The sequence below is a fragment of the Pleurodeles waltl genome, chromosome 8 (assembly GCF_031143425.1).
Source record: "Pleurodeles waltl isolate 20211129_DDA chromosome 8, aPleWal1.hap1.20221129, whole genome shotgun sequence".
In the NCBI taxonomy this organism is placed as follows: domain Eukaryota; kingdom Metazoa; phylum Chordata; class Amphibia; order Caudata; family Salamandridae; genus Pleurodeles; species Pleurodeles waltl.
The window spans coordinates 359,201,059-359,221,883 of NC_090447.1; the positions used below are offsets into that span (position 1 = coordinate 359,201,059).

The 20,825-nt window shown below is 41.2% G+C and overlaps 1 protein-coding gene across 1 annotated transcript in view; it reads right to left on the minus strand.

The window, feature by feature from the left end:
• Nucleotides 1-4,069: 4,069 nt before the first annotated feature.
• The window catches only part of OTC (ornithine transcarbamylase), a 264,368-nt gene continuing 247,612 nt past the window's right edge, over nucleotides 4,070-20,825 (minus strand). The window contains exons 9-10 of the mRNA XM_069204233.1: nucleotides 8,868-9,005; nucleotides 4,070-4,268 (exon numbers count right to left, since the gene is read on the minus strand). Of these exons, the coding sequence (XP_069060334.1) occupies nucleotides 4,209-4,268; nucleotides 8,868-9,005 (198 nt within the window). The 3' untranslated portion in view covers nucleotides 4,070-4,208. The remainder of the gene's footprint in view (nucleotides 4,269-8,867; nucleotides 9,006-20,825) is intronic.

Below are 20,825 nucleotides of genomic sequence, written 5' to 3' on the forward strand. Positions count from 1 at the left end.
CTTTCTGGCATACCTTATTCTCTAGCCAACTCAAAATACTTCCCCCAACATGGCTGCCGTTACCCAGGCGCCACTACAAAGGGGAAGTTAACACAACGCATCTTGTAGTACAAAGCAAACACAGCAAAAAGAACCACATATAATCAAACCCCCAAGGGATGGGAGTGGGGAAGCCCAGGACTGTATCGGGGAAGACTTGGACCTGGAGTAATGAAGATTACCTGTAAGTAACCAGAGCATTACTCGCTAGAGTTCAAGTACAGCCATAACAGAGGTGTTTGTGAAGCCCTTCTCTTTTGCTTTCACTAGTCTCAGTCTTTTAGTGTCACCACAATCAAACTATTGACTGCAGTACTTGGATTCCCAAGTTAGCTTTTGTTGACTATTTGTATAGTGCTTTATGGCATCCTATGGTTGTTGTCTGAAACTAACACTTCCTGTTAAAACATGGCTAGTAAGACTCTTCCGATTCACTTGCCTGCAAGAGATCAGCGCGTTGAGCTAGAACCACAGGGAGTGATGCACTGCAATGTGTGATCTTGTGACAGATGCGGGAGAGGTGTACGGTGATGGTATGCCTAATAAATTTCACCAATGCACCATTCAAGCACCAACGCGTAATTATTACTGGTTGAACTGTAGCGAAAAGTCTTATTAAAGCAAGGTGGTCGGCTGTAAGTATTAGCTAGTTGTCAAAACATACTAATTAAGTATAGACGCTCAGGAGAAGTGCAGGAGAAGTGACATAATCCCATTTTACTTATTTAATTGATTCCCTTTTTATTTTTTTCCACAAAAGGTTGGGAATTCAAAGCATACAGCAAAGAAGCAGTAAACATGAGGGTGTGAGACAGCATAGCTTAAATATTACATATGCTAATGTGAAATGCTTAACAATGCTGCACATAGAAAACGACTATGATTTAGTTATTTGCTTTATGTGAATTTGCATTACAACTATGATAAACTGAACTAATGACAATAATGAGTAAACTTGTTTATGATATGATTAACCAAACTTATATTAGTATTTGCAATATTATATTGAAAATTTTATAGGCCTTAAGTTAGCGTGAGTTTAAGTTTTAGCCGTGTAACTCTCATATTAAAGCATATTTTCTGTTTTCTAGTGTGCTGACTCCCAAAGGGCCATGACCCAGCATTTGTTCTTTTTCTTCGTTTCGTGTAGCAATAACGATTTCTTCCCATCCACATATTAGCTGATTGTACATGGACTTTATACGTTTTGCAACAAAAGTAAAATTATTCAAGGACATTTAACCATGGAAAAGAGAACTTTTGACCTGAAGAACGTGCCAAGGCAATGACATCCTCCGGATGTGCCACCTACGAAGACGTCAATTATGAAGACCAATCAAAGCGTTATAAATTATCGTGGGGTGACAATTTGGATTACCTAATGTATAATTTGATAGGCTAAAGATAGTGGGGTATAGCGAATGTCCAATAGAAGTTTGGGGGAATGTATTGTGAAAAAGGGATAAAAACTCATGACACAGAAGGGTAGAGAGAATTAGGTAGGGAATGATATCGATTGTATCCAGAAACTCTGTCACTCTGTTTGGTGATTTGAGACTTAGACAAAACCATCCTTATCCATAGACTGCCCCTTTACACTTCTCCTCCTTATGAGGGAAGTGTTCCCTGTCCCTTAGATGAAATAAACTGTCGGCGATCTAACTGATGTCCTGAAGTCGAAGACTGATCCTGTATGCTGACTGAGGAGGGTAATTATGACAATGCTATTGTAATTTGTCTGTTTGATTTTCCTTTCTAGGTACCAACTGCTGTATTTTTGGATAGAGACCTTAGTCAGATGTTTTCTAAATTTGTGTTCAAAATTATTTTGCATGAAGTCCAACATGCTGATGCTAATTAGTGGTTAGGCTAGGTGATCACTTTGAATGACGCAAATAGACGTGACTGACATTGTGCCATGCTGAACTGAGACATATATGATATTCTATGCACTCTGATCTATGCATATCTTATGTTGGTATTCATATGTTTGTGATCTTTGCATTATTGAAGTCTTATCATAGCTGTCGTGTTGTGATTTTGCTCTTTTGTTTCTTGGTTTTGAGATTGACACTTCTATTAACAGATTGTAATCAATAGGGAATAAAATTAGCAAAACTCCAATAAAGGTGTGGTTATTCATGCCTGAAAGGTCATGGTTGCGCCTACAGTTTAATAAATGTATTTTTCCAAAGTAAAGTATATTGTGATGATATATGTTGATAACGTCATTGATATATTGCTTGATATATTGATCAGTTATCTCGTTCTACGGTGTCTCACCACTGGGTCAAAAGATTCATCGGCCTAAAATGAGTCCTAATGTGTATAAAATTTACATAAAGGGACGCGTTAACAGGTGTAAGGGGCAAAATCATAAAAAGTACAGCAAAGAGTCACAGGATGATTCTCGGAATAGTGCATTTGTTTTGATTTCATGCAAGACAGCTTGTTACATAAAGTTAGTTGAACCAAAAACAAATGCATTCAGTTTATAAATGTTTGATGGTCGCTCCAGCAGGCGCAAAATGCTATACAAATGGGAGCTTTGACAATCCTTGCACTTTTACTGGTTTCTGTTTAACTAATTTTTTTTTCTGACTTGAAAGTATTTCCCTAGTTATTTGTCATTATTTACATACAACTATTGGAAAAAATAATCAACACAAACGTAATTGCAGCAAGCATACTTTATTTTAAAACAGGTTTGGAATGCAAATTTCAAGGTCTATTTTATAATTAAATTAAATTCTGATTCATATTAGCCAGTTTTTGTAACAATACAAGTGCAATTACTTTACACTTCCCGAGTCCCAATCATGTAGTTACAATAAAACCGTTTTAAAAAAAAAAGCTTCTTGTAACCTTACTGTAAGCATTTGTAAGAACAATGCTTATGATCGGACGCTGCGTCTGTCCGCAGCATGCTGATTCCTGTCACGTTCTTGTCATTAATTCATGACATAGGTTTAAATCTTAATGATTTATGATTCTTTTCACAGTTATGTTGCGCATTGAATATTTTCGCAAATATATTAATGGAATGAAAAATTAATATCTTCTTTTCGACCAGAAATACGTATTAAACCGTAAATTTGAAGCATAGGCACATGTACTACAATCATGTATTCTTTCATACATGTAAACATATCTAACTCTTTTGTGCCACAGAAGATGTAGAGCCTCATTTAAAAAATATGTTGTGACTGCGACAAGTGGAATTAAGGGTCATAAAAGCCAAATTCTGATTCACAAAACCAGGACTTGGAGATCTTTTGTGCTGCTCATGCCAATTGCTACTGCACAAGTCTACCAAATTGTGAGGATTGTCCTCAGTAGAATTTCTAGCACAGGGGAAGGAAAACTGTGGTCCCTGGGGAGGCAAAGGGGACTGGTCAGTGGGAATGTTGGGAAACCATAAAAGTGACAACTGTTTGGTATTTTGGATATGTAATGGAACTATCTTTCGGCCTGTAAACGGTTGGCATAAGTGCATTAAGAGATTAGGAAACCACCCTAAACGGGCCCACATGTTAATAGGGCATAGGGAAACACTTTTCTCAACATGGAAACATTTTCTAGTAAAAGGGAAAACAGTTAAGTGCTCAAATTTACTCTTATGACATACTGATTTCTGAAGATTGTTCGCAATCACATACTAAACCATTATCGAACTTTTCCTTTAAAATGTTAAGGCATTAGAAAATATTTTAAATATCGTCCCACTTATATGTGATTAGTTATCATAATCTGAAATCCAATTGACCACTTGAAATAGTAGTGACACTTGTTGACATATTGCCTACTATCCGAATTACCATTTGCAAAGATAATTAAAGAAAGAGGCTATCAGATACTGATAAGAACATACAAATAGTTATAAATATAGCTTAAAAACGTTATCCTAGTTGCTTAAACAGTTGTTCTTGGTGCACACCATACACTGTTAGCAACTATCATTGAAAACTGTATCAGAGAATGAGTGGGCGTATGAAAAATAATGTTTTTAAAGAAATATGTGTGATAACATGTTCTAGAGCAATAGCTAAACATTAACAGTTTTTTTTACTACACATGAAGATACTAAAGCTAACAACCTATTTAAGAACGTCATCCATTGCATCAGTGTCACTTTTGAAGACGTGATTTCCCTGATGAGGTACCAAAAGTTAAAATGTGGGCTTTGGTGTCTGTGGAGAGTACTCTGTTAGCAGGGAGACCATGACAGCCTGTGGGCAGAAACAGAAAGGAACAATACATTAGAAATTCAAAGGTTTCCTTGACCCCAAGTCTGGCCTTTCTGTAAACACTTCTAAATATGAAGGCAATTCCAGAAACATTAAGACCCTCTTTCTGAGAGGCCCAATAGTTCAGAAATGGCTGGTTTTATATTAGAAGCCCTTTTAAAAGTAAAAGAAGAAATAAATCATAATAATCCGCAAATAATTGATAAATCAGTGGAGATGACTGTAATCATTTTCATTGGTGTAGCATTCCTATTTTAAATTATAAACATAAAAGTAAAAATTGTGGTGCAAATGCTGTAATGGATATTTGTAAGGGACTTAACAGAAGTGCAACATTGTAACCATTGAATAAACCCCTAAGGAGTACACAATAGGCAACAGAGGCCTAGGTATGCTGATTGTGCAGCATTTTACAAAGGGTGTATGTATGATGCCAGTATCATGAAAACATTTCTTGTCAGTTTTTCTGATGTAAAACCTATGCAAACTTATAATGCTGCTGCGTTCTTTAAAATCGGGGTTTTCTCACTGAAAATGATGCCAATATATGAATGCAAAGTGGTATCGCCATTTGCACTCGCTGTTATGGGAACCTCCACTTGATTATGGAACAGTGGGAGATGTTATTGGCCAACTGAAACAAAGACCATCCTTACAGTGGCCTTATTTACTGCAGTATGAATGATCCACAATTGTCAAGTGCATAGGAAAAGTATAGGCAAAGGTGGAGGGTGTAGATATTAAAAGGGCTACTGCGTGGGGTCTTTGAAGGACGTCCTACAGATATGGGCATGCATCTGCCATGTAAGGCCGTAGAAATCATGAAGGCAAAAATGAAAGAGTCCATATAAGCCATTGATCTATTAGTACCAACATGTTAATGGAAATAAAATACTGTTCTGGGATAGAACAGCTGTGTCTTATCTAGCGTATCATGTGCTGCACACTCATCTACTCAACATACTGTGAATTTCTTCACTGGTGTTAGGATGCTCAACATATTGAAATTTCACCTCTGCTGGAAGTCAGTGACAAAAACAGAATACCTGAAGATCCTACACCAGAAGGAAAAAAAAAACAAAGTCTAAAGTGCTGCAACAATGTAAACCACACTCTTGAAAAGGAATGGATGTGCAGCACATTACCCAAGTACACCTTCATTCAGGAATGGTACATGCTTATACCCAAAACGGAGATGCACTCTTGAATGCAGATATGATGACATCATAGATTTTTTACACTATTGCAAAAAGTCTTCTTTAAAAGCTATGGGGCATATTTATGAGCCGCTTGTGCTGCCGGAGTGTCACTTTTTGTGACGCTTCGGAGGCGAAGACTACAAAAACTCTTCATGGCTTTGAATGGCCTCAAAGATGTGGAGTAATGCACGGCAGCGTAAATCACTGGTTTGCCTTGCAAGGCATTCCATGGCTGTTCCCACGCAATACCTGTGGTATTTGACACTTCTCAAGAATGACAAAACCACGTAAACCTAGGGACGCACCAAAACTTTATGCCTCCTGTGGTGAACAACAAGAAGAAATATTTTTATTTCTCCTCATTGTTTCCTTGTTCCATGTGTGCTGCATTTTGCAGCACACAGAAAAAATTGTCTCCTGCACAAAAACAGTCCTGTCGACAAAACAAGCACACTTGCACCATTATGCAAAGGTTTCTGCATTGGCCTGCTGAAACGGCGCCGGTGCAGGGGAAAACAGCAGGAATGCACCATATTGCACAAATACGGTGCATTCCTGCCCTTTCACTTTGGCATAGGGCAGAGCCGCAAAACCCCATAAATGAGGGATTGAATCACTACTGCTTTGCAAACACACACTATTGTCAGGTAACAATGATACATTTGAAATTAAATAATTTGTTTATAAAGAATTCAAAATCAGTATGAAAAATATATGTACCTGGGGCCTACATTTCAAAACAGATGTATTTATCTGTTTTCAAAGGAAAGCAGGAGTTCCACACATCTCTCATTCTGGGGAGAGGGTGGCATGGGGGCAAGGAATGGCAGTTCATTCCAACATTTTGCCACGTGGTGGAAGAAGGGCATGCCATAGTCCATTGGCAATCATAATGTTTTGCAAGATTATTCTAGTGGATCTCATCTGCCTTGGTGGAATTCATTAAGATAATTTTTGTATGAGATGCGTGGAAAAAGGGCTTTATGAACCAGTGTGAATACATTACAACTGCTCAGCCCAGTGAGCAGTTCAACTTTCGGAATACTGGCGTAGTGTGATTACGCATTCAGGTATTCAACCAAATTCTTGTGGCAAATGCCTACAATAATTGCAGTGGCTGAATTAGATTGATGTTGCACCACATCTCATTGAGATTCAATAGAATTTTTCACTGGCCAGTGTGTTAAACGAACAGCTCTGCTAAGGAAGCATTGGTTAATCTAATCTGTCCTAAAAGTCTCAACTAGAAGTGAAAGAATTTACTGATGTAATTCATTTCCAGCTTCTTTAACTGATGTAGTTATTTTACAGCTTCATTAAAGGGAGTACCAAAATCAACAAAGATTTTTTGGTTGTGAGTTTCAATATTGTTACTGATGTCCTGGAATAGTGGTCTGGAATGGTGGATATTAGGGCAGCACACTGGTTAATTTACTGAGATAAACATGAAAAACGACTTGGTATTCAATGTATATGACCTCATCTATTTAAGGTGCATCCAGACATGTGCCTCCTTACTTAACTCCTGAATCGTGCCAACGTCATTCACAAAGTACACATGCATTTAGAACACCTGGTGTCACTGTTGTGAGTGCGAATATGCTAAAAGTTGAGTGGTAAAAGCAAAAAAAACCTAGACCGCACGCTATCATTTTGATCCAAAGACGTTCTTCTTTCCGAGTGTATTCATTTAAGAGTTCAAGTTAGAAACTTAAAACAGCAAGTTCCACTTCCTACCACCCTTTATTTATCTCAAAGTATTCATCAACCCTAAAAAAAAAATTAAAAAGCACTTCTGTTCGACATATGAATGATTGTACTCCAGGTTCTGGTGTAATTTTGTAAACTTCAAAATAAGATGGGGAAGGAGGATATTACCGGTCCAGTGTACCGCCCCCCAATAAATATAAACACAGTCCTTGTCCACATGAACCCTGGGTGTGTGCTGTCATGTGTAAAACCATGTTATGCAATAACTGCTTTCTTACTTTCCATATTTTAGTTTTATTTGCACACTACCTGATACCATACAGATTTACTTACTTTGTATGATTATTTAGTATATACTTTGGGTTATTGTCAGGTCCCAGCAGGAGTTGTCATTACACGTGCCTCATTGGCAGTGAGCAGTAGTGATCCTGCTCCTACATATTACTTGTTAAGTGTCGTTTAGCGAAAAGTAGTGGACACACTAGATGATAGTGTAACATTGGAATATTGGAACAAAATAAACAATGGTAGATGATGGATACATGTTTTTCCACCTAAATATGACAAACCTCACTTTTCAGGTTGTGTCTGTTATAGTTTAGCAGCGTTTTTTCCACCTAAATAAGCAACAAACCTCACTTTTTGATTTGTGTCTGTTATAGTTTAGCAGCAGTCCAACAGTTCACTTTTACCGATGGGACCCTGTCCTTAACATAGGAGGGTAAGGCAACAGTGTTTTTTGCTTGATAACACAAGCCCTGGAATGAGGTTCTGCATGAGATTGTTGGCAGGAACATCACACAGTCACTGGATGAGTGTGCATGCGATCACTGTGTGCCCACGCGACAACAAACAGTTTTTTCACTAATGGATTTATGGACACCATATGTATTTCATATATTATCTTTTTCTTTTCCAGGTCTACCTTAACCTAGGGTATCTAGGCTCATATGTAAATCTTTTTTTACATTCTTTCTACATTACAGACACACTTAGGGTTTCTGTAGTAAGGACTAGGCTTTCGTTTTTGGTCCTGAAGAAACACCACTTGATCTGTAGAGACTTCCATAGGTGTGAAACATGTCGACCTACATACAGGGATAGATGAAATCCTTCCTTTCTCTCACCTCTTTCGCAGCGTGTGTGGGAACATTATCTATGGTGGCAGACCGATTCTTGTTTTTAACCTTGACATAGCCCCCCAAGGTATCGAATAAACACATAGGTTTGAGGGCCTATAGTCAATTTTAACATTCACCTTCCAGCCCTTCACCTTCATCACCCACAGGGCTAGTATGTCCCTGCACTCAACCAGATGGAATTGAACAAAAGATCTCTGGAAAAAGCCTCCTTTTGGGGTCCGTCAGACATTGCAACGCCTGTCCGAGGAGGAGTAGGCCCAAGGATTAAGCATGACACCCAACTGGGTGTGTGAGGGCCCTTGCATCTATTTATAGAAGTGCCTATATTGACCTGTATCATACCTAGGGGTCCTAGCTGAAACTCCTTGTTCTCGGAACTGTGTACCTCTATGTAGTGTTTGTAATCTTGTATAATACAAGCAGAAAATTTTATGGTGAGTTAGGTAATACCATGTTGACATGTGTTGGTGAAATCCAATAAAATAGATTTAAGAACACAGAACAAACAACATATGCTAGGCACCACATACCATTACTGTCCATTTTCTGTTTTCGGCCTCTTGGAAAACCAATGATCTTTCGGAGTAAAAAACGTCATCATCTACTTCTTCCGGTTTCCTTGGCAAGCAGTGCAAGAAAGTCCAATTTGGAGAAGCAGCCTTTCCTGTCTGTCAAGAAATTTATCACAAGGTACTTATAATGGAAACGCTATCTCAGAAATTCACTTAACATAACAAAATAATATATCAGGATTGATTATCTTAGACTTATATGGGGTGGGGTAGAGGTGGTAACTGAGAAATGTATCTATTATGCAATGTGAATTTTTCCAAAGAATGGTCTTGTATACCGCGATCAAATGATCAATTGATGTACAGACGTAAGTACTAGAGGGCTCGCTCTGTTTTATTTTCTATTTTTAAGTCACTCAAAATTTAATAATATTCACACCACAAGAAAAACATGAAGATCTTAGGAGAAAAGGGTCTAATTCTCAATACGTGACTTACGTGTTGTAAGGTAGGAAGGCTGCACTCAAAGTCTGATCCATATTTGCAACAACAGGGACTCAGGGGCATATTTAAGAATAATTATTGCGCTGATACCTTCCCCCTACCGCCACCATGTGTGCGCTGTACCATGGCGCATGGCAGGGGCAAATAGCGTAATTTTTCATGATGCTATTGATGTACTCTGGAGGAGTAGCGGCAAAATATTGGCGCTACTCCTGCAGAGTACATAGGGGCCCATTATAAATAATGGAAGCCCCCTTTTAATAGCTGCTCTGAGCAGGCGTCAAAAATGCTGTACAAAATGACGCAAGTAAATCTGTTAGGTTTCCTTGCGCCATTTTTTCACCCCCCACAATGGGGGAACGCCCCTTTGCATACATTATGCCTGGCACAGGCATAATGTAGTGTAAAGAGTTACAAAGTGGCGCAATGAATGCATTTCACCACTTTGTAAATGTGGCATGAGGATTTTGGACTAGTTGGGCCACATTAGTGTAAAAACAATGACGCTAATGTGGCACAAGGTGGCTCTAGGGGCTTATAAATATGCCCCTCAATATTTCTGCATACAAGAAAAGGGAAGTTCTACATATTATGCTGATTTTTGAGGCAGCGTAAATGACATGCAGCACCACATAATCCTGGGTAAGTGTCAAGGGGAGTGGTTTATACAACAAGGTGACCATCGACAGAGCTGAAACTTTGTAGTTAATTATCAATATTTGAAATCCCCTGCCATAGTGCTCTGCACATAGAAACTTGCACGCACACTTACAAGAACTAACAAGAACTAAGGGATGCAGGAAGGTTGAAAAGTGCACAGACCCACCTCTCTCAGAGGCCTTGGGACTGCACATGGAAACATTTCCCTAACTGGACCAGTGCAGATTATCTGCAATGTGGACACGCCACATACCCAGGATTGGGCTAAACAGGTGTGTGCAAAGAAAGTTACTGCTACAGGGAGCACTATAGCAAAGCATGCAGAGGGTTAAACAGGTTTGGTAAATCATGTCTAAGAACTTTACATTTTTGTGTCTCTTAAAGTTTTATAAAATTGTGGAAGGTAAGAAATTATATGTTCCTAGGCTAAGTGTATCATCTCCTTCCAAATGCCACATTAGCTATTTATATATATATCTTGGCAACTATTTACAGTAGTAGAGTTACACGAAAATATTCAGTTTAATATTATGAGCACTTGCTGGAAATGGCCCTTTTTGCAGGGTTATCCACAAATGTTTTGCTTTTGACCTCCTGATTTTGATCCTGTGCAGAATTTCGTTTTTTGTTGACTTTAGGACAGTGAGCGCTTTACCACTGCTGACCAGTCCTAAAGTGCAAGTGCGCTCTGTTGTATTGTGCGTGTGGCCTCGCACTTATAGCGCGTGCGGCCTCGCGCTTAGGAATGTAAGAATGATGTGGATACGAATGTTATGAAGAGAGGAATGCAAGCGCGTGGGGGTGAACGGTTGTTGGATGAGAAGCGGGGAGAGAAGGAAGGTTCATGGTCGGAGATGTTGGGGCTGTATTTTCCTGAAATTACCAATAAACATCGTAAGAATCTATTACAGCTGGAAGACTTTTACTACAATTTTGGCGACGAGCGGGAAACCATTTCAATCAGCCCCAATGTCGTTTACGACCTTTAGCGGTATTTCAACGAACCTGTGATTTAATTTCAGGAGAAGGTATTTACCTTCGACGTGCAACCTCCTTGATTTCCAGCTGCCTGCAGGAAGCTCACCGAGCGTTTTTTTTTTTCTTTTCTTCTTTATTTACATCCTCTCCGAGGTTAAAACTTCAGTTTTACCCTGTTGCCATGGTTGCCGATGCCGTTTAGGAGCGCGTACATACGCAGTTGCTGTTGCTTGGTTACCAGAGCGTCGGAGTCGTGTGGGAGCGAGTGCAATTGCAGCTGCTATTGCTTGACTTCTAATGCGCTCATACCACACTGTTATGAGGAGAGGAATGTAAGCGCGTGGGGGTGAACGGTTGTTGGATGGGAAGCGGGGAGAGAAGGAAGGTTCATGGTCGGAGATGTTGGGGCTGTATTTTCCTGAAATTACCAATAAACATCGTAAGAATCTATTACGGCTGGAAGACTTTTACTACACGCTCTGTCTAAATGGTATTGGTGACTGGTTTATCCATGATTGTTATATTTAATTTACCATTAAGGGCCAGATGTATGACCTTTTGTTTTGCGCCTCCCAATTTGTAATCCGTTTGCGAATCGCAAATTGTGAGTCGCAAAACAAAATGTACAACAGTCTTAACCACACTCGTTGAGATTCCCAAATGGGTCACAAGCAACCTGCCTCATGAATGTTCATGAGGCAGGTGGCAATTTGCGACCCATTTGGGAATGGCCTCACTCACAACGATGGTGGCCTGCTGGGGTTAGCAGACCACGATGCCTGTTCCGTTTTTTTCAATAAAGCAGTTTTTTTATTTTGAAATTCAGCCTGTTTTCCTTCAAGGAAAACGGGATGCCTTTCAAAAATGAAAATTAAAAGTTTTCTTTTCATTTTCTCAGAGTAGGCTGTCCATGAGACCACTGCCTGCTTCGAAAAAACATTTTTACTACCATTCACAAAGGGTATGCTTTCCCATTTGAGAATGGGTTAACACCAATTTGATATTGGTGTTAACTTCAATTGTTTTGCGCCCATATTCACCATCACAAAACAATTGTACATCCCCCTGCAAGTCGCAATTAGGAAGGGATGCCTTCATTTCGCACCTTTCTAATTGCGAGTCACAATCCCTATTTTGCGAGTCGGTAACTCGATCATCTGAATTTGCCAGCCAAACCGCTAAATTAAGTGCTATATAAGGCTTTGTGAGCCAGACAAAGAGCTTTAAACACTACTCGTTTCCTAACTGGAAGCCAATGGAGATCATTTTGGACATGGGTCACTGAGCTGTATTTCAGGTCTTTCTTTAAAAGGCGGGTGGCTGCATTTTACAGCATCTGGAGTTTTTTTAGAACTGATTGTCGAGTGCCCATATAAAGAGTGTTGCAGTAATCAACTCTGGATAGTGCCAGAGCAATAACTACATATTTCTAAGCTGAAAAGGCAGAAAAGGCTATTCTTTTTTGAAAGACCTGAGTAGTAAAAAGCAGGATGACGTAATTTTATTAACTTGATCAGAGAAGGATAGGTCAGCATCAAAAATTGCCCCTACGTTTCTCACCTTTGAGATAGGATCTGGGCTAGATCCCAATAATTGAGGCCACCAAGCATGTCCCCGAAAGGTGGATTCCTTTCCGAAAATAAGGGCCTCCATTTTGTCTGAATTCAATTTGAGACAATTGATAGTTACCCACTGGACAATTGCACTCATACAGCTGTTGAACCTGGCAGCAACTTCTTCCGCCTTACCTGGAATTTGTAACATGATCTGCGTGCCATCAGCATATGCTACAGAAACAAAGCCGTAGGAATGAATTAGCTCTATCAATGCTGCCACATAACTATTAAACAGTGTAGGGCTAAGCGATGCCCCTGTAGAGCTCATCACTGTAGAGAAAAGGATTTTAAGTGGAATTCCCCAAGTCTCACAAACAGCCATCTATCACCTACAAAGGAGAAAATAAGTTTAAGCGCATTATCCTTGACACCGATTTCAAACAGGCGATCCAGCAAAACACTGTGGCTAACTGTATCAAGTGCAGTGGACAGGTCCAACAGGACCAACGCTGCTCCACCTCCGTTGTCTTTAATGGCTCTGATCTTTTCCGCAATCAAGGTTGTCTCAGTGCTAAAACCAGATCTAAAGCCATATTGTGCCATCCCCAGCAGGTTATTTTTCTTCTAAATATCTGGATAAACTGATGTTGAGGTGTTTTTCGAGTAGTTGGATGAAGGAGTCGAGTTATTCGGTGGAAACGGTTTACCTCCTTGGGGTCCAGAGATGTTTTTTTTAAAAATAATAATAGAATTGTATTTCTACAAACACACACACAGTAACACAGTGAAAATACTACAAAAGAACTCCACACCAGTTTAGAAAAATAGCCACTATTTATCTGAATAAAACAAGACCAAAACAACAAAAATCCAACATACACTAGCAAAGATACACATTTTCAAAGATTAAATCTTAGTATAGCACTTAGAAACACAATAGCTCCAACTGGGGCTATCAAGTCTTGACAGAGTCGTTCCCAACAGGCTGATGTCACTCGTGAGAGAGTGGGGGGCGGTCACGGAGTCGCACAGACCCCAAGTACAGTACCTTGGAAAACGAGGAAACAAAGACGTTGCACGGAGTCGGGGAGATGAGGAGTCGCTGGAGCAGGTGCGGTGTCAGTTCCTTACTGCTACCGGGGAGGTGAGGCATCAGTTCCTTACGTCTAGGCAGGGGAGGTGAGGCGTTGGTTCCTTACATTTTCAAGGGAGGTGATGCGTTATCAGTGGCGAGGCGTTGGATCCTGATGACAAGGAGGGGTCGATGAATTCAGCAGGTCAAAACGCAAGGCGTCGACTTTGCTGTGTCGCAAGCACACCATGGGGCCACAGGAGCTGTGGTGGAGTCGGAGTCGGGTGTCACAGACATTGGTGACACGGCACCTCAGAATCACGCTGTGGCGGGACTTCGGAGGTACTGCAGTGGCGTTGAGCCTACAGCATAAGTCACGGTCGTTGCACTCAGTGGAGACCATGGCTCTGGTGCAGGCAGAGGCGCAGATTTGGACAGCGGTGCCGGTTCGGAAATCGCTCTGGAGTCGATGTGCTTGTTTCTTCTTGGTACACCAGAACTCACTCCCAAGGGCCCACAAACTGGATTTGGCACCACTTAGCAAGTCAGGACTCTCAGAAAGAGATTGCAGGTACTGGCAGATGCAGTCTTTGATGTCCCTTAGACTTCTTAACAGAAGGCAAGCTCAGTCCAAGCCCTTGGAGAACCTTTAGAAGCAAGTTGTAAAAAAGCAAAGTCCAATCCGTTCACTCACCGGACTGGACAGAAGCAGCAAGCAGCAGGCCAGCAGAGCAAAGCAACATGGAGAGTGGCAGCCCCTCCTAAAGCTTCCAGCTATTTTTTTCTGGCAGAATGTCCTCAATCCAAAAGGATTATACTTTGTGCGGTCAGAGGTCCAGTACTTATGGCTATTTCTGTCTTTGAAGTGGGAAAACTTCAAAGAAAAGCCTTCGTAATGCACCCTTCCTTTCCTGCCCCGGACAGACACAGCCCTATTCAGGTGCAAGCGCCAGTTCTTCCCACCACTCTAGTTCAGGAACACGCATCAGGATACGCAAGGCACACCTCAGTTCCCTCTGTGTGACTGTCTAGAATTCACAAACAGCCTGCCTGTCATCCTGACCCAGACGTGTATTCCACAACCAGGCAGAGACACGGAATAATTAAGCATGAAAATGGTCATTTTCTTAAAGTGTCATTTTCAAATTTACAATTTAAAAACCAAAAGATGTATTTTTAAATCTAAATTTAGATCAGCTGCATTGATTACGTGCAAGTTCCCAAGATAAATAAAGTTTCCTGGAACGGGTGCAGCTCTTTGTTTACACCACTTGTCTGCTGTGGAATAAATTCCATTTTCATCTTAGAAATCAATTCAATCTTGCCATATTACAGAAACAGCTGAAATCTTGGCTTTTCTATACTCCTCTTTAAGATGTGTTGCCAATCGGTTTCTCTCATTTATGTTTAGCGGCAAGACACCCTCAAGTAATGGCACGCTTTAGAAAACTCGCTCATTCATTAATTCATTAATTCATTCAAATACTTTACACATTGCCTCTGAGATAAGTCTGACGGCTTGTGCCAAGCAACCACGGGGGTGAGCAGGGGTTATATTAGCTGTGTGACTCCCTTACCCTAACTAGAGTGAGGGTCCCTACATGGACAGGGTGCACACCACTGCCCTTAGGGTCTCATTTCTAAGAGCACTCCATATGAAAGATAGAGTGCTTTGCCCTAGATTCATATATTGAGCAAAAGTTAAAGCAGGTCTTTGTTTTCTACACCAATCCAAGTTATTTTATTTTCGGGCAGTTGAAGACTGCTTGATTTAAAAATCAAGTGAAAATGGTGAACCTCCTCTTATGAAGTGAAATAACAACTTTTAATACCCGCATATTGGTGATGGAGAGGGCTAAATTGAAGTTGAAAATAAGATATTTACAGATATAGACAGCTATAGATTATGAGCAAGACCACTGACAGGTGTAGGCGAAGCTCACAGAATTGGAAGATAGGAAAAGGCAGACCAATATTTGCTTCTATGGGCTGTCTGAACACTTAAGAGAAAGGAGACATAGTGACTTTTCTCAAAACAGCTTCTTACCTTAACTAACATGCCTGTCTTTTGACCTGCAATTGGAAATCCTGCAGGCCCACAGAGTAACATAATGATGTGTGGGCCTTTAAAATGCCTTATGGCAAATAATCACCTGCTTTCTTCTATACCACTGGGGAAGACAGATTCTGCATGAGGCAAAACACAAAGGGCCGTTCATATATGGGGACACTATAATATATGCTTCGCAAGACTTTTAAAATGAAATATTACAGCTGAGGAAGAGTTTCTTATTTTAAGACCTAAGCTCAAAAGGTTGGAATTTCATATTGAACTGCTGGAGTCGGCCACCATGCCTACAAACCAAAAAGGTCAGACAATCGTCGCTCAAAATCGACAATAGTAAGTCTGCTACAGAGGCAGGGTAATATCACAATCTCCGCTCAAAGGGGAGGCTTTAAGGTCTCTTGTGACTGTGAGAATAGTGCCTGAACTACACTAACGCTTACGTTCGTTTAGCTCATGGCATTCTCCCCACAATCTTCATGATCACTGCCTTTCCTCGCCATGCTGACTGCAAAACCAGTATATTAATTGTCGCTTCCATCTGAAGTGTTGTATGGCGGAGAGGAGTGGGGCTGTTGTTATTGTTGTGTTTATTCTCTAGCATATCTAGATGGATAAATGCACCAATGCTGAGGCATTTTCACAACGTCCTAGGTGCTATATATTATTCTCAGTATGGGTTTCTTTCCAATATGAGTATGTTCACCACAGAACTATTGGATATGGCCTTCTGGCTCAATACATGTTGCTCTAACCCTTCTTACCCATCCTCAGACTGACCTTCATCTTCCCTCAGGAAAGCACACATTGTATTGGGCTGTTCCCCACAAGGGTACCAGGCATGTGCTGTAGAGCATTGTCTTGCCATTCACCTGCTTCCCAGTGTCTCAGCCAATCACTGTTAAGTGTGAGGCCATCTTCCCTTTACACTTCCAGCATATTCACGACTAATGACTCTTAGTACATAGTGTGACCACCAGTCCTTCTAGATGCATCAAATGTGCACAAAATTTCTGTCTCCTTGTATTATTCCTGTTCACCATCCATGAAATGTAGTCCCTGTTATCCCTACTATAATTGTCCACAGCTATGACGAAGAGTGCCTATCAGAATTACATGTCCCTTGTCGATGACATAGTGATTCTGTCCCCTAAGGCAAATTAACTTATCCACTATATTAAAAGGAAGAAGACCCTCTCATATCTTAAATCGTTCTCTCTAAACATAGCTGTTAGACCTGTCAGTCTTCCCCTAGACCATTTACCTCTACTCCTCTATTTTAGCTGGACCTGTTTTTGTTAGCCTTAGAACTCTGCACACTTTACCACTGCTAATGAGTGCTAGAGTGTATGTGCTCACTCCTTAAAACATGGTAACATTGGCTTATTCACCAATTGGCATATTTAATTTACTTAGACGTCCCTGTTAAAGTGACATACAAATGCCCAGGGCCTGTAAATTAAATGCTACTAGTGGCCTGCAGCACTAATTTTGCCACCCACAAAAGTAGTCCTTTAAACATTTATACATATGCATTGCCACTGCAGAGCCTGTGGGTGCAGTTTGTACTGCCATTTCATTCTGGAAATATAAACCTTTTTGCCAAGTACAAACCTCCCCTTTTCATATACACAAGTCACCCCTAGGGTAGGCCCTGGAAAACCCAAAGGGCAGGGTGCAGTGTATCTTAAAGGTAGGACATGTGCTGTTAGGTTTTACATGTCCTGGTAGTGAAAAACTCTTACATTCAGTTTTTCACTACTGCAAGGCCTATCTCTTACATAGTATAACATTTGAGTTGCCTTATTACATTTTATAAGTGCAACTTCCAAATGAGAAGAGATGACCCCTTGTTTTTGGTGTCTCTGGAATCACAATTTAAAATCCTAACTTGTTGTGAAGTTTGATTTTAAATTGCAATTCTGAAAATGCCACTTTTAGAAACTTGGCATTTTCTTGCTTTAGCCATTTAGTGCCTGCAGCGTGCCTCTGGTCACATGACTAGGGAAACTTGGCAGATGTGCTTTGTGTATTGCTCCTAGAAAGCCACACACAATGGGAACTTTAATGGGTAATACTGGGCAGGATGGGAGGGAGGACCTGGACACAGCCTCACTAACACCTGAATAGGTTGTGTCCTGTCCACACACAAATGGCTTAACGACCCTATATTAGAACTTCAGCCAGCTTGAAGCCAGGACAGGGGAGGCAGGGAATTCCTTGCACTTCAAAGCCACTGTCTAGAAACGTCTCCAACCTTCTAGAGCCAGGGCACTAAAGTATAAATCCTGGGCCTCAGACACCATCGCTTTAGTCATTCACAAGTCCACAAGTCCTTTTCTACCAAGTCTGTTTAGTTCATGCCCTCCAAGAAATCTCCCAATACAGCCACAAATTAATCTAACCAGACATTAAGTGCCTGATTATGACCTTGGCGGACGGGCTACTCCTTCACAAAAATGACGGCTATCCCGTCTGCTGTATTACAAGTTCCATTATATCTTATGGAACTTGTAAAACAGCCAGCGGGATATCCGTCACATTTGCAATGGAGTATCTCATCCACCAAGGTCGTAATCAGGAACTAAGTCTGTATATAAGCCAATCAAATGCTGCTATTTGATACATTTCCCTCAACCATGTCTCAAAAGATGGGGACATGTTTGTTTGCCAAAGACAAAGCACTCTTATTTTTCCCACTGCCAGGGCTGCGGCATCCCATCTACCTCTGCGCTCATTGGTTTCTGGATACGCTGAGGTATCATGCAAAAGTGCTGGGCTCCTGGTCTATAAGGAAGTTATGGTTATAGCATGGGAGAGCAGGGTGAATCCACAGTATGTGTACAATATCGCTGAGTGGGACTCAACATCTCCAGTAATTAGTCACCAGTCAGGCCTGATTTGTATAGACTTATCGCTCAGCGTCCAGTGCCATCTATGCAAGATGTTGCCAACACTGGAACATGTAGTCCCACAATATCCTATCAAACACTTTCTAAATTCACAACAATATGGCCACCTTTTTGTCCCTGTCATGGAGTGCCTGCCATACACCATGTAAGAGTGACCATAGGTAGGATGCGTGTGAGCGGTGTGGTATGGAGCTCTCTTGTGATAAATGGACCAATGTTGACAGTAGCCACAATAGGCAAGTGGCTAAAGCTTTGGCAAGAATCTTAATGTCCATGTTAATTAATGATATTGGTCAGTAACTCCCACAGAGGACAGGGTCCAAGTCTGGTTTCATTATTAATATGGCTTGCCATGTGAGCTCTGGGAGAAGTTGTGCCTCAGGTGAGATCTCTGCAAAGAGCTTTTGCAGCAAAGGGACCGCCTTCTCTTTTTTAATTTTATAGTATTCTGCAGGATAGCCATCGGGACCTGGCACTTCTACGGCCTGTGTTATTTCTTCTGCAGTGCTGCAGTGATCTCAGCTTCAACACTGTATTTTCTGGTGCCACACCTACTTCTGAGTAATGGACAGGTGTCAGCATTAGCTGCAATAGGCAAGAGGCAACAACTTTGGCAAATATCTATTGTCCATGCTAATTAATGATATTGGTCTGTACATGCACAGAGGAGGAGGTCCTAGTCTGGTTTTGGTATTAATGTGATGAATGCCATGTTGAGCTCTGGGAGAAGTTGTGTCTCGGGTGAGATCTCTGCAAAGAGCCTTTGCAGCAGAGTGGCCACCTTTTCTTTATTAGTTTTATAGTGTTCTGCCGGATAGCTATCTGGACCTGGTGCTTTGTTAATGGGTAGGGCACCTATGGCCTGTGTTATTTCTTCTGCGGTGATCTCAGCTTTCAGTGGTTAAGCCATATCTGGTTGTAAGATGTGTTTCCTGTAGGAGGGCAATTGTAGGAAATTGGGTTGTTGGGTGAAAGGGGTGTGGGCCCTGGTTAAGCAGCAACCACAATCTTAGGTAAGGCACAAGCAAACCCCTAATTAACCTGTTTTCAGCCCCCTGGTAGCGTGGCACACAGCAGTCAGGCTTAACCTGGGGGCAATGTGTAAAGTAAAGTGAGGACTTTGCACTGGGAAAAGCATTGCAGTGGCAATTCAGAGAGTGATGCATCAGTTCTAATATGTGAGGTGCAGCAATGATGCAAGTCTAGTTACATTGGTTCCGACCCACGCAGTAGAGGTGATAAGTTGGTTTTGTTCCTCACAGCATCAGTTCTGCTCCCACAGCAGAGGATGCATTGGTTCCGCGAGGGTCCAGGAATGGAGTGGCGCCACTTAACAAGCCAGACTCACAGTGAGCAGAGCCCAGGTGCAAGAGCAGGGTGGTTGGAAGTATTTTCTGAGACTGTGCCTGAGACTTCAGATCAGGAGGCAAGCCAACTAGCCCTTTGAGTCACTCTGGGTTCTGGGGTGGAGAGATGCAGGTCCAGTCCTTCTCACTCCAAGGGAAGAGTGCAGCAGGCAGAGGTTAGCCCAGGAAAAGCATGAGTCCAGCAAAACAGCGATCCAGCCGAGTGGAAGGCCTTCAGCAGCATATCAGTACTTCTTCCTGGCAGGGTATTCACATGTCTTGATTGCTAAGACGAAGACCAGACTGAGAACTAGGTTCTGAATGAGATGACTGCTATTACTCCTCATTGTGTTCACTGTATTTTCAACAGTTTGAGTAACCCATAGCAGAATGCTCAACACACACTGGAGGGATGTTCTTCAGCACCAGTTCCTGTGGAACCAAGGAGACTGACAACAGAGCTAGTCGACAGTTGAGTTTAATACCTCATGGTCATCATTCTGTACCTATGCTCCTAAAACAATGGTTCCAGTCGGATTTGGCCCTAGGGCATCTCTGCTGCATGTGCTGAGTATTCTGCTAAGGGTTACTCAAACAGTTAGAAGAAGGCCCATATTATTCAAATATAGAGGCAAGGCCAGAGAACAAGGAGAATCTATCAAAGCATCCAGTACTCCCCAAAAAAAAAACAGTTGAAGTATACTACTGATTGAAGTAAACTGCTACTGTGAAATGAAATACAATGATCCATCATAAACTTGCCAAGAAACATTAAAACTATACATGTTTCATTCTGCCTGAGAAGCCAGGTGTTTTGCAAAGCCAGAGGACAATGCAGCCCTGCATGGGAACACTTTGCTGTCCTTTATGCATTTAGTGACTG